At 44.3% G+C, this 14,698-nt stretch overlaps 1 protein-coding gene across 3 annotated transcripts in view; it reads left to right on the plus strand.

Annotated features, from left to right (window-relative positions):
- The window catches only part of prdm10 (PR domain containing 10), a 187,255-nt gene that overhangs the window by 101,767 nt on the left and 70,790 nt on the right, over nt 1-14,698 (plus strand). For all 3 annotated transcript variants that reach the window (XM_070894241.1, XM_070894243.1, XM_070894242.1), the window contains exon 13: nt 3,852-4,199. In XM_070894241.1, coding sequence (XP_070750342.1) covers nt 3,852-4,199 — 348 coding nt within the window. The remainder of the gene's footprint in view (nt 1-3,851; nt 4,200-14,698) is intronic.

Here is a 14,698-nt window from a genome sequence, read left to right on the forward strand (position 1 = left end):
AAATTTCTCCCAGTCCCCGGGTTCCCGCTGCAATTTCTGGCCAATTTGTATGCCACTTCCTTGGCTTTAATACTATCCCTGATTTCCCTTGATAGCCACGGTTGAGCCACCTTCCCTTTTTTATTTTTACGCCAGACAGGAATGTACAATTGTTGTAGTTCATTCATGCGGTCTCTAAATGTCTGTCATTGCCCATCCACAGTCAACCCCTTCAGTATCATTCGCCAATCTATCCTAGCCAATTCACGCCTCATACCTTCAAAGTTACCCTTCTTTAAGTTCTGGACCATGGTCTCTGAATTAACTGTTTCATTCTCCATCCTAATGCAGAATTCCACCATATTATGGTCACTCTTCCCCAAGAGGTCTCGCACAACGAGATTGCTAATTAATCCTCTCTCATTACACAACACCCAGTCTAAGATGGCCTCCCCCCTCGTTGGTTCCTCGACATATTGGTCTAACAAACCATCCCTTATGCACTCCAGGAAATCCTCCTCCACCGTATTGCTTCCAGTTTGGTTAACCCAATCTATGTGCATATTAAAGTCACCCATTATAACTGCTGCACCTTTATTGCACGCACCCCTAATTTCATGTTTGATGCCCTCCCCAACATCACTACTACTGTTTGGAGGTCTGTACACAACTCCCACTAACGTTTTTTGCCCTTTGGTATTCTGCAGCTCTACCCATATAGATTCCACATCATCCAAGCTAATGTCCTTCCGAACTATTGCCTTAATTTGCTCCTTAACCAGCAATGCTACCCCACCTCCTTTTCCTTTTATTCTATCTTTCCTGAATGTTGAATACCCCTGGATGTTGAGTTCCCAGCCCTGATCATCCTGGAGCCACGTCTCCGTAATCCCAATCACATCATATTTGTTAACATCTATTTGCACAGTTAATTCATCCCCCTTATTGCGGATACTCCTTACATTAAGACACAAAGCCTTCAGGCTTGTTTTTTTAACACCCTTTGTCCTTTTAGAATTTTGCTGTACAGTGGCCCTTTTTGTTCTTTGCCTTGGGTTTCTCTGCCCTCCACTTTTCCTCATCTCCTTTCTGTCTTTTGCTTTTGCCTCCTTTTTGTTTCCCTCTGTCTCCCTGCATTGGTTCCCATCCCCCTGCCATATTAGTTTAAATCCTCCCCAACAGCACTAGCAAACACTCCCCCTAGGACATTGGTTCCGGTCCTGCCCAGGTGCAGACCGTCCGGTTTGTACTGGTCCCACCTCCCCCAGAACCGGTTCCAATGCCCCAGGAATTTGAATCCCTCCCTGCTGCACCACTGCTCAAGCCACGTATTCATCTGCGCTATCCTGCGATTCCTACTCTGACTATCACGTGGCACTGGTAGCAATCCCGAGATTACTACTTTTGAGGTCCTACTTTTTAATTTAGCTCATAGCTCCTTAAATTCGTTTCGTAGGACCTCATCCCTTTTTTTTTTACCTATGTCGTTGGTACCAATGTGCACCACGACAACTGGCTGATCTCCCTCCCTTTTTACAATGTCCTGCACCCGCTCCGAGACATCCTTGACCCTTGCACCAGGGAGGCAACATACCATCCTGGAGTCTCGGTTGCGGCCGCAGAACGCCTATCTATTCCCCTCACAATTGAATCCTCTATCACTATCGCTCTGCCACTCTTTTGTGCACCTTGGCTGTAATCTCTCCTCCATTTGTACTGTGTTCTACTGATCTTTGCGTGGTATTTTTACTGAATAAATTTGGACTGTAGTTTTTAGCCACAGGTGGTGATCTAGTAATTTCTATTTTGAGGTGACTGGAGAATGTCCTACATGTTCTTCAGTGAGTGATTTTCCTTGATTCCGAGTTATTTGTTGGACCTGGGCTGCACTAACCCACCCAGTGTGGAGAGTAAGGACATGGCTTCCAGTCCCCAGGGGATTTGCTCCACTCGGGGAAACTGTCACCTAACCATTGATAGGAGTAAAGGTGTTGGGGAAGAGCATGAACTGTAATATATCACACATTGATTTATAACCCCCTCCTTCCGTTATCTGTCTCCCAAGTCCACATTATAATGCAGGGCCATAGATGTTGTTGATATATTGGACGGGTAAGTTGCTGTAATCCAGTCGCTGTGTGTTTGGTAACGAAGCTTGTTTGCAATAAACTATCTGAATAGAGCACCCGGTGCTGGTGGAATTCCTCATGAGGGTCCCCGAAATATCCAGAAACGTTGACGTCTTTGTCCGTTTCCAGTTACTGGCGGGTATTCTCCGGGCAATGATTCACGCAAAGGTTTTGCTGCTTTGAACACCACATTAGGCCTGATTATCCCGTGTCTCTGACTGCAGACGTATGAAACAGGCGTTCATCAGGGTTAGTGCTAATTCACGGAGCTCCTTCAAACAGAAGTTGTGTCGTTACCTGGCAGGGAGTGGGATTGCAGGTTAGAGGGATAGGTTGGGTAAATAGTTCTGGAGCACTGGTGTGTTCACTACATGATGAAACTACGCAAAGGAGGGTCAATGCTTTGTCTCTTGGAAGGTTTACTTTGCTTGAATTTTGGATTGGGTTGGGTGGGGGTCATGGCTGTGTATTGTATAGCGGAGGGAATGGTTCAATGGTCTGGGCATTTCCTGCTCCACAATTTCTTGTGTAACCTGTGAAGACCAAGGATTGAAAATATGTTGCCGTTCCAAAATTCACCAGTCTGCAGTGTGTGTTCTCAGGCTCAGTGTCATTGGCCAACCCTGCAAGTGGATCAAGTGTACACCTTGTCTGCTGAACATCAGTGTGACCAAGGAATTGTAACAGACTATTGTTGCTTGCAGTGGATACTCTGATCTTGCACGTAGCCCCTGTCTTTGCAGATTGAAAAGCATTCTCGTGAGACAAGGCACAATCTTTAAGCAACAAACTGGTATATTTTATTGAAATATAGGACTGAACAGCAAACAGCTTTGGAGTGAGATACATCTATTACCTACTGTTTTTCACACGTGATTAGGCAGAAGGCGCGAAGTTAAGCTGGTCTTAACTTTAGAAATGAGAAATTAGGCACAGAAACCGGCCATTTGACCCAACCAGTCCACGTTGGTGTTTATCCTTCACATGAGCAATAGTCCCATGTGCCTGTCCTGCCCCATATATCCCTTTATCCCACTTTCCTTCAACCACCTGTTCTTAAGTTTACATGCTCTCTGCTTCACTTTCTAACTCTGATAATGCAATCCGCAGCCTCTCAACCTCTGTGTTTAAAAATAAAGTTTCTCCTGCTCTCTGTTCTAAAACTCCTGTATCGAAATCTAAGGTGATATGTTGATGGGGTGAGATGAAGTAATGTGCGAGGAGGCTCGTGTCAAGGATGAACACTGGTATAGACCTGTTGGGCTGTAGGGCCTGTTTCTGTGCTGTAAATTCTAAGTAATCTTCTCTCCATGTCCCTTTGTTCTAGCCTCCTCAAACTGGAAGCAGTCTGTCCCAAACCTTCATTATCTCTCCCATACTTTCTTCTCTTATCAAATCACTTCTCAATCTGCTCTGTTCAAATGAAAAATGTGAATGGACAGTGTTCTGTACTGTTTGCTGCTGACCCGATTTATCATTTCCAGTTTGTATAATTCTAACTGGGAGAAAAAGTAAAGGAATTTACAGAATCTGTTTCTGCTTCGGTGGAATTAAATGGCTGTGTGATGTTACAAAGGAAGATCCAAAGATGAAAGTTTCACTGCTAATCACCATCTTCCTCAATCATCCAATACACAAAATAAATCAAATAGTCCCTGTAGGATTACAGTTAGTGCTGGCGGGTGATAGAGTTCATATGAAAGGTGTGTGTATGTATTTAAATGCCCTTTCTTTTCTCTTCAGAATGCTGCACTTCATCATCTCTTTATACGTAAAACTTTTCGACCATTTAAATGCCATCACTGTGGGAAAGCATTTCGGGAGAAGGAGAAGTTGGATCAGCACCTGCATTTCCATGGGCGGGAGGGCGACTATCCACTGACCTGTGATATCTGTAACAAAGGCTTCATCAACAGTTCAGCGCTCGATTCACACATGAAATTCCACTCTGATCAGAAAACGTACTCCTGTATTTTCTGCACAGAATCTTTCGATAGACTGGACCTGCTCAAAGAACATGTCGCAATTCATATTACTAACGGCTGTTTCACCTGCCCCTCCTGTAAAAAACAATTTCCAGATTTCATCCAGGTGAGTGTTTCTGAGCTGTTTCAGACCTTTTGAAATACGGTGTAATTCTCTGTGACCTTGATACTCTGTGGGGGGAAAAAAATGATGTACGCGCTCATTACAGAGTGCGAGTGGGTGTAAACACTAGTTACAGAGTGCGAGTGGGTGTAAGCGCTAGTTACAGAGTGCGAGTGGGTGTAAGCACTAGTTACAGAGTGCGAGTGGGTATAAGCGCTAGTTACCGAGTGCGAGTGGGTGTAAGCACTAGTTACAGAGTGCGAGTGGGTGGAAGCACTAGTTACAGAGTGCGAGTGGGTGTAAGCACTAGTTACAGAGTGCGAGTGGGTGTAAGCGCAAGTTACAGAGTGCGAGTGTTACAGAGTGCGAGTGGGTGTAAGCACTAGTTACAGAGTGCGTGTGGGTGTAAGCGCTAGTTACAGAGTGCGAGTGGGTATAAGCGCTAGTTACAGAGTGCGAGTGGGTGTAAGCGCTAGTTACAGAGTGCGAGTGGGTGTAAGCGCTAGTTACAGAGTGTAACTGGGTTACTTGACTCAGTCAGCGGCCTGCATTGCTTCAAACCAATGTCTTTGTTTGCTGTGTTTGGACATGTAAACTGTCCGTCCAGATTCAGGGCTCAAGCCCCTGTAAATCTCCACAACACTAGGAGATGATTACCATCCTCCTAGTAATATGTTTACTGGATTAAACATCCTCTCCGTCTACCAACCACTCAGTTTCTTCAGAATGGCAAATATTAAATACTGATTTATGGATTACAACAACCAATATATTTGGTTACAAGTGAAAAAGCTCAGTAAATACTAGTAGAAAATATAAACAGAAATACAAGAAGGAAAGTCGGTAAGGGGTTTGTTACCCTTTGTGATATTGGCCCGGATTTTGCTGTAGGCGGAGCAGTTAAGGATTACGTTGCCGGTATCCGAACTGAATGTGCACTTGCTTGTTGCGAAACCCCAAACGAAAGGACACTGTCAGACACTGCAGAGTTGAGCACAGCTGTGTGTAACCGTACCTGGAGTCACGTCCGCTGGTGCTCCAATCAGCAAACAGAAGGTCCAGCAGAACTTGCAAATTAGCATTGCCGGTGCAGTGCTTTCTGTTAAAGTATTTAAGAACTGCAAGAATGATTCTCATGCAGACATCTAAGACTCTCCTGCAGAACTGCATAATATTTCTCTTGATATTTGTTGAGTTAATCCCCAACTAAATTAACCGTTAATCATGAAAAGTAGTGGATACCATGGACAGAATCCTGTGGTTCAAATGTAAATGCTTCCATTTCCAGCTTCATATAGTTTTTGAAATGACTTGGATTTGTCAGAAGGTATCCCCTTGCGCTGTGCAAATAGGCCCTGCTGCGCCTGTTTGCACCAACCATAAAAATTTAAAAAGTAATTGCTGGGCAGTTGGTGGGCAATTAGGATTTCCACGTCGGTGCGGATCATCTGTCAAGTCGGAACTTGACAGATCGCAAGTTTGGAATTTAGTGCATGCTGAAATCCCAAACTTGCTGTCCATTTCAGAGGTAGTATGACGGCGTATTGCAGAATCTGGGTCAATATGTTTAGATGTAATAAGGTCTGGTATTTGTTGGGTAAAGTTGTGTCTGACTGGCAAAACCTGCAGGTTTTCATCCTCGTACCACTCGTGTTGTAGACTTGTAGTCGTGCAATGTAATGTAGCCCGCACACACACATTGAAACATGACCATACACCAGAACTCAACTAACTCCAGTTCCTGCTTTTTATCTTCCAATTCTTTTGAAGTGAGGACCTTCGCACAATATAACAAGACTTCATTCAAATTTACAGTGCCGCATCCAATAATACCAGTCACCTCATTATGCAAGTCAGAGAATTACCCAAATGTACCTACAGAGATACAAACCCAGTATCTCCATCAATTGGCCATTAAAATGAACCACTTTAATCTTTGGATCAAAATATGTCTCAACTGTTAATTAAATAAAGCAAAAACAAGCAAATGGACACATTTCTAACATAAGGGATTATCCTTGGTCCTTCCGAGTGGGTCAGACACTTGCTGCCTTAATTAAGCCATTGTACTCACTGTAAAAAAAAATATTCACATATTGCAGAGTCTGTGTAAATTTGTCAATCGCGACCAGCCACACACTGGCAAGTATTATAAGTCTGGATAACTAGTCGCTTCGATACTCCAGAGTAGGCAATGGTCAGAAATTGCAGACTTGTGGTCTGTTTATGTCGCACTGCTTTTGTATTTTGATCTTAATTTCATCAAATGACTCCTTCTTGCCTTCTGATCAAACTAGTGAAGCAGCAGATCCAGCCCAGGGTAACGTGAAGCATTCTGTCTTCTAGTTTGGATGTGAGTGATCACTATTACACTCATTTCAGGCAGAGTTTCTGAAACCCAAAACTTCGACTGCAGGATATTTCATGTTAACATCTAAGTGCATTTACAAGGTGGTGAAACCTGACATTCTGCTTCCATGGGAATGAGCCCTGGGCAAGAGTGTGGAGGGGTGCACTGGGGTCAGAGAGGGGGGCGGCGCAGGGGGGCGGGGGCCATAGAGGGTGTGGGGGGTGGAGAGGGGAGGGCACGGCAGGGTCGGGGGGGGGGAGGCTGGGGATGGGGAGAGGGGGCGGTGGGGAGGCTGGGGCTGGAGGGAGTGGGGAGTGCTGGAGAGAGGGATGGAGGGGTCGGAGAGGGTGGGGGGCTGGAGAGGGGCGTATGCCTGAATTTACACAGCTCAATGTAAGTAAGCCAAAGCCTTTCTCAGCTTGGCTTTGAATTTTTTGACACCAACAGAAGATTAGAAATGATGAGCATGTTCTGCACTGATGCCTCAGTGGATACTTGTGCCATGGTGTCATACTGAGCCGCACAGGCTCTGTCCCTGGGCTGTGCTGAGATGGCTGATCTCCACTACAAAAGGTTTGTTGTCCTTTGGTGAGGGCATTGAGCAGAGGAGTCGTCATCATCATCATCATAGGCGGTCCCTCGAACGAGGATGACTTGCTTTCACAAGAGTTCACAGATGTTTCAATGAATGACCCGATGTTCCAGTTCTGAACTTCAGTTGAGGGGGTGGAAGATGCCTATGTGTGAATTTTTTTTTAAACGTGTGGTGACCGTTGCACATCAGCCACCACACTGGCTTGACAGAGCTAGGCCTTTATCCAGTGGCAAGTATTAACCAGGACGACTGGAGACCTGCTCTGCTGCACGGACCTAGTGCGCACACAGATCGCAGTGTGGGCTGGTCCGTGCTGCCCCTGGGCCCATACCCTCATTCGCCGCACCTCCGCCACGATGTACAAGCTCATTGAAAGGAGGCTCAACCAATTAAATAAATAGGTTAAGGAATAGCAGAACATATTTTAATGTAAATTCAATCTCAACTTGCCTCAGTTAGTAGCGCACACACCTTGAGCCAGAAGGTTGTAGATTCAAGTTCCACTCCAAGAATTCAGCGCATAATCTCAGCTGGTACTCAAAGCAGCACTGAGGTAGTGCTGCAGCGTCAGAGGTGTGGTTTTTCGGATGAGGCATTAACCAAGGCCCCATCTCATTGTTCAGATGGACAACAAAGATCCCATGTCATTATTTCAAGAAGAGCAGGGAGTTCTGGCCAAACTCTTCACTCAATCAACAATACCATAAGAACATAAGAAATAGGAGCAGGAATAGGCCATTTAGCCCCAGAGCCTGCTCCGCTATTCAATAAGATCATGGCTGATCTGATCCTGGTCTCAATTCCACTTCCCCGCCTGCTCGCCATAAATCTTGACTCCTTTATCGTTCAAAAATCTGTCTATCTCCACCTTAAATATATTCAATGACCCAGCCTCCACAGCTCTCTGGGGCAGAGAATTCCATAGATGTACAACCATCTGAGAGAAGAAATTCCTCCTCATTTCCATTTTAAATGGGCAAACCCGTATTGTGAAACTATGCCCCCTAATTCTAGATTCCCCACGAGGGGAAACATCCTCTCTGCATCTACTGTCAAGCCCCCTCAGAATCCTATATGTTGCAATCAGATTACATCTCATTCTTCTAAACTCCAATGAGAATAGGCTCAAACTTTCTTCATATGACAACCCCTTCATCTCAGGAAACAACCTTCATGACTCTTCTCTGAACTGCCTCCAATGCAAGTATTGTACATCCTTCCTAAATAAGGAGACCAAAACTGTACGCAGTACTCCAGGTGCAGTCTTGCAAATACCCTGTACAGTTGTTGCAGGACTTCCCTACTTTTCTACTCTATCCCCCTTGCAATAAAGGGCATACAAAGTGGCCAAAACTAGCGGGAGGACAGAAGATGGGGAAGCTTTTAAAAGCCAGCAAAGAATGACTAAAAAAATGATTAAGAAAAGGAAGATAGAAACATAGAAAATAGGTGCAGGAGTAGGCCATTCGGCCCTTCAAGCCTGCTCCGCCATTCAATAAGATCATGGCTGATCATTCACCTCAGTACCCCTTTCCTGCTTTCTCTCCATACCCCTTGATCCCTTTAGCCATAAGGGCCATATCTAACTCCCTCTTGAATATATCCAATGAACTGGCATCAACAACTCTCTGCGATCTGGAATTCCACAGATTAACAACTCTCTGAGTGAAGAAGTTTCTCCTCATCTCTGTCCTAAATGGCCTACCCCTTATCCTATGACTGTGTCCCCTGGTTCTGGACTTCCCCAACATCGGGAACATTCTTCCCGCATCTAACCTGTCCCGTCAGAATCTTAAACGTTTCTATGAGATCCCCTCTCATCCTTCTAAACTCCAGTGTATAAAGGCCCAGTTGATCCAGACTCTCCTCATATGTCATGAGAGTCAACTAGCATGAAATATAAAAACAGATAGCAAGAGTTTCTACAGGTATATAAAAAGGAAAAGAGTGGCTAAAGTACATGTTGGTCCTTTAGAGGACGAGACGGGGAATTGGTGATGGGGAACATGGAGATGGCAGAAACTCTGAACAAATATTTTGTATCAGTCTACGATAGAGGACACACAAAATATCCCAACAGTGGATAGTCAAGGGGCTATAGGGGGGGAGGAACTTAACACAATCACTAAGGAGGTGGTACTCAGTAAGATAATGGGACTAAAGGCAGATAAAACCCCTGGACCTGATCACTTGCATCCTAGAGTCTTAAGAGAAGTGGCGGCAGGGATAGTGGATACATTGGCAATAATTTACCAAAATTCCCTGGATTCGGGGGAGGTCCCAGCCGATTGGAAAACTGCAAATTTAAGCCTCTATTTAAAAAAGGAGGCAGACAAAAAGCAGGAAACTATAGACCAGTTAGCCTAACTTCTGTGGTTTGGAAAATGTTGGAGTCCATTATTAAAGAAGCGGCAGCAGGACATTTGGAAAAACATAATTCAGAGTCAGCATGGATTTATGAAGGGGAAGTCGTGTTTGACAAATTTGCTGGAATTCTTTGAGGATGTAACGAACAGGGTGGATAAAGGGAAACCAGTCGATGTGGTGTATTTGGATTTCCAGAAGGCATTTGACAAGGTGCCACATAAAAGGTTACTGCACAAGATAAAAGTTCACGGGGTTGGGGTAATGTATTAGCATGGATAGAGGATTGGCTAACGAACAGAAAATAGAGAGTCGGGATATTCTCGGGTTGGCAATCAGTAACTAGTGCGGTGCCGCAGGGATCAGTGCTGGGACCCCAACTATTTACAATCTATATTAACGATTTGGATGAAGGGACTGAATGTAATGATCATGGCTGATCTGATCTTGGACTCGGCTCCGTTTCCCCGCCCGCTCCCCATAACCCTTTACTCCCTTATCGTTCAAAAATCTGTCTATCTCCGCCTTAAATATATTCAATGACCCAGCTTCCACAGCTCTCTGGGGCAGAGAATTCCACAGATTTACAACTCTCTAAGAGAAGAAATTCCTCCTCATCTCAATATTAAATGGGTGACCCCTTATTCTGAGAGTGTGTCCCCTCGTTTTAGCTTCCCCGATGAGTAGAAATATCCTCTCTGCATCCAACTTGTCGTGCTCCCTCTTTATCTTATATGTTTTATAAGATCACCTCTCATTCTTCTGAACTCCAATGTATATAGGCTCAACCTATCCTCATAAGTCAACCCCGTCATCTCCAGAATCAACCTGGTGAACCTTCTCTGAACTGTCTCCAATGCAAGTATATCTTTTCTTAAATATAGAAACCAAAACTGTACGTGGTATTCTAGGTGTGGCTTCACCAATACCCTGTACAGTTGTAGTAGGATTTCTGGAAATCTACAAAAAAAAATTCTCTGGACTCTGCGGAGGTACCATCGGATTGGAAAGCAGCTAATGTACCACCTCTGTTTAAAAAAAAAAAGGGGGCAGACAAAAGGCAGGTAACTATAGGCCGGTTAGTTTAACATCTGTCGTGGGGAAAATGCTTGAAGCTATCATTAAGGAAGAAATAGCGGGACATCTAGATAGGAATAGTGCAATCAAGCAGACGCAACATGGATTCATGAAGGGGAAATCATGTTTAACTAATTTACTGGAATTCTTTGAGGATATAACGAGCATGGTGGATAGAGGTGTACCGATGGATGTGGTGTATTTAGATTTCCAAAAGGCATTCGATAAGGTGCCACACAAAAGGTTACTGCAGAAGATAAAGGTACGTGGAGTCAGAGGAAATGTATTAGCATGGATAGAGAATTGGCTGGCGAACAGAAAGCAGAGAGTCGGGATAAATGGGTCCTTTTCGGTTTGGAAATCGGTGGTTAGTGGTGTGCGGGAGGGATTGGTGCTGGGACCACAACTGTTTACAATATACATAGATGACCTGGAAGAGGGGACAGAGTGTAGTGTAACAAAATTTGCAGATGACACAAAGATTAGTGGGAAAGCGGGTTGTGTAGACGACACAGAGATTTGGATAGTAAGCGAATGGGCTAAGGTTTGGCAGATGGAATACAATGTCGGAAAATGTGAGGTCATCCACCTTGGGGGGAAAAAAACAGTGAAAGGGAATATTATTTGAATGGGGAGAAATTACAACATGCTGCAGTGCAGAGGGACCTGGGGGTCCTTGTGCATGAAACTCTTCCCAAAAAGTTAGTTTGCAGGTGCAGCAGTTAATCAGGACGGTGAATGGAATGTTGGCCTTCATTGCGAGAGGGATGGAGTACAAAAGCAGGGAGGTCCTGCTGCAACTGTACAGGGTATTGGTGAGGCCGCAACTGGAGTACTGTGTGCAGTTTTGGTCACCTTAATTAAGGAAGGATATACTGGCTTTGGAGGGGGTACAGAGACGATTCACTAGGCTGATTCCGAAGGTGAGGGGGTTACCTGATGATGATAGATTGAGTAGACTGTGTCTTTACTCGTTGGAGTTCAGAAGGACGAGGGGTGATCATATAGAAACATTTAAAATAATGAAAAGGATAGACAGGATAAAGACAGAGAGGTTGTTTCCACTGGTCGGGGAGACTAGAACTAGGGGGCACAGCCTCAAAATACGGGGGAGCCAATTTAAACCCGAGTTGAGAAGGAATTTTTTCTCCGAGAGTTGTGAATCTGTGGAACTCTCTGCCCAAGGAAGCAGTTGAGGCTAGCTCATTGAATGTATTCAAATCACAGATGGATAGATTTTTAACCAATAAGGGAATTAAGGGTTATGAGAGCAGGCGGGTAAGTGGAGCTGAGTCCACGGCCAGATCAGCCATGATCTTATTGAATGGCGGAGCAGGCTCGAGGGGCTATATGGCCTACTCCTGTTCCTAATTCTTATGTTCTTATGTTATGTTCTTATTAATGTTGGGGAAGTCCAGAACCAGGGGTCACAATCTAAGGATAAGGGGTAAGCCATTTAGAACCGAGATGAGGAAAAACTTCTTCACCCAGAGAGTGGTGAACCTGTGGAATTCTCTACCACAGAAAGTTGTTGAGGCCAATTCACTAAATATATTCAAAAAGGAGTTAGATATAGTCCTTACTACTAGGGGGATCGAGGGGTACAGCAAGAAAGCAGGAATGGGGTACTGAAGTTGCATGTTCAGCCATGAACTCATTGAATGGCGGTGCATCCTCGAAGGGCCGAATGGTCTACTCCTGCACCTATTTTCCATGTTTCTCTGCTTTTATACTCCTATTCCCCTTGCAATAAAGGCCAACATTCCATTTGCCTTCCTGATTACTTGCTGTACCTGTATACTTTTTGTGTTTGATGCACAAGGACCCCCAGGTCTCTGTACTGCAGCACTTTGCAATTTTTCTCCAATTAAATTATTATTTGCTTTTCTATTTCTGCCAAAGTGGATAACCTCACATTTTCCCACATTATACTTCCATCTGCCAAATTTTAGCCTGTCTATATCCCTTTGCAGATTTTTTGTGTCCTCCTCACAATTTGCTTTCCCACCCATCTTTGTCTCATCAGCATACGTGGCTACATTACACTCAGTCCCTTCATCCAAGTCATTAATATAGTTTGTAAATTGTTGAGGACCCAGCACCGATCCCTGCGGCACCCCACTGGTCACTGTTTGCCAACTGGAAAATGACCCATTTTTCCCAACTCTCTGTTTTCTGTTAGTTAACCAATCCTCTATCCATGCTAATATATTACCCCCAACCCCGTGAGCTTTTATCTTGTGCAGTTATCTCTTATGTGGCACCTTATCGAATGCTTTCTGGAAATCCAAATACACCACATCCACTGGTTCCCCCTTATCCACCCTGCTCATTACATCCTCAAAGAACTCCAGCAATTTAGTCAACCATGATTTTCCTTTAATAAAACCATGCTGACTCTGTTTGATTGAATCATGCTTTTCCAAATATCCTGCTACTGCTCCCTTAATAATGGACTCGAGCATTTTCCCAACCACAGATGTTATGTTAACTGGCCTATAGTTTCCTGATTTTTGTCTGCCTCATCTTTTAAATAGGGGCGTTACATTTGTGGATTCCCAATCTGCTGGGACCACCCCAGAATCCAGGGAATTTTGGTAGATTACAACCAATGCATCCACTATCTCTACAGGCACTTCTTTTAAAATCCTAGGATGTAAGGCTTCGGGTCCAGGGGACTTGACCACCTTTAGTCTCATTGTTTTACCGAGTACTACTTCATTCGTAATAGTGATTGTATTAAGTTCCTTCCACTCTATAGCCCCTTGTCGACATGTTTTTAGTGTCTTCTACCATGAAGACCGATACAAAATATTTGTTCAACATCTCTGCCATTTCCCTGTTCCCTATTATTAATTCCCCAGTCTCATCCTCCATTTGCTTTAGCCACTCTTTTCCTTTTTATGTACCTGTAGAAACTCTTACTATCTGTTTTTATATTTCGTGCTAGTTTACTTCTCATCATAAGAACATAAGAAATAGGAGCAGGAGTAGGTCATACGGCCCCTCGAACCGCTCCGTCATTCAATGCGATCATGGCTGATCCGATCATGGACTCTAGTCCACCTCCCTGCACGTTCCCCATAATCCCTTATCCCCTTATCGTTTAAGAAACTGTACATTTCTGTCTTAAATTTATTCAATGTCCCAGCTTCCACAGCTCTCTGAGGCAGTGAGTTCCACAGATCCACAACCCTCTGAGAGAAGAAATTTCTCCTCATCTCAGTTTTAAATGGGTGGCCCCTTATTCTAAGATTTTGCCCTCTAGTTCTAGTCTCCCTTATCAGTGGAAACATCCTCTCTGCATCCACCTTGTCAAGCCCCCTCATAATCTTATACGTTTCGATAAGATCACCTCTCATTCTTCTGAATTCCAATGAGTTGAGGCCCAACCTACTCATAAGAACATAAGAACATAAGAATTAGGAACAGGAATAGGCCATCTAGCCCCTCGAGTCTGCTCCGCCATTCAATAAGATCATGGCTGATCTGCTCATGGACTCAGCTCCACTTACCCGCCCTCTCCCCGTAACCCTTAATTCCCTTATTGGTTAAAAATCTATCTATCTTTGACTTGAAAACATTCAATGAGCAAGCCTCAACTGCTTCCTTGGGCAGAGAATTCCACAGATTCACAACCCTCTGGGAGAAGAAATTCTTTCTCAACTCGGTTTTAAATTGGCTCCTCCGTATTTTGAGGCTGTGCCCCCTAGTTCTAGTCTCCCCTACCAATGGAAACAACCTCTCTGCCTCTATCTTGTCTATCCCTTTGATGATTTGAAATGTTTCTATAAGATCACCCCTCATCCTTCTGAACTCCAAGGAGTAAAGACCCAGTCTATTCAATCTATCATCATAAGGTAACCCCCTCATTTCTGGAATCAGCCTAGTGAATCGTGTCTGTACCCCTTCCAAAGCTAGTATATCCTTCCTTAAGTAAGGTGACCAAAACTGCACGCAGTACTCCAGTTGCGGCCTTACCAATACCTTATACAGTTGCAGCAAGACCTCCCTGCTTTTATACTCCATCTCTCTCGCAATGAAGGCCAACATTCCATTCGCCTTCCTGATTACCTGCTGCACCTGCAAACTAACCTTTTGGGATTTTTATGTTTT

The sequence above is a fragment of the Pristiophorus japonicus genome, chromosome 11, assembly GCF_044704955.1.
Source record: "Pristiophorus japonicus isolate sPriJap1 chromosome 11, sPriJap1.hap1, whole genome shotgun sequence".
NCBI classification, from domain to species: Eukaryota; Metazoa; Chordata; class Chondrichthyes; family Pristiophoridae; genus Pristiophorus; species Pristiophorus japonicus.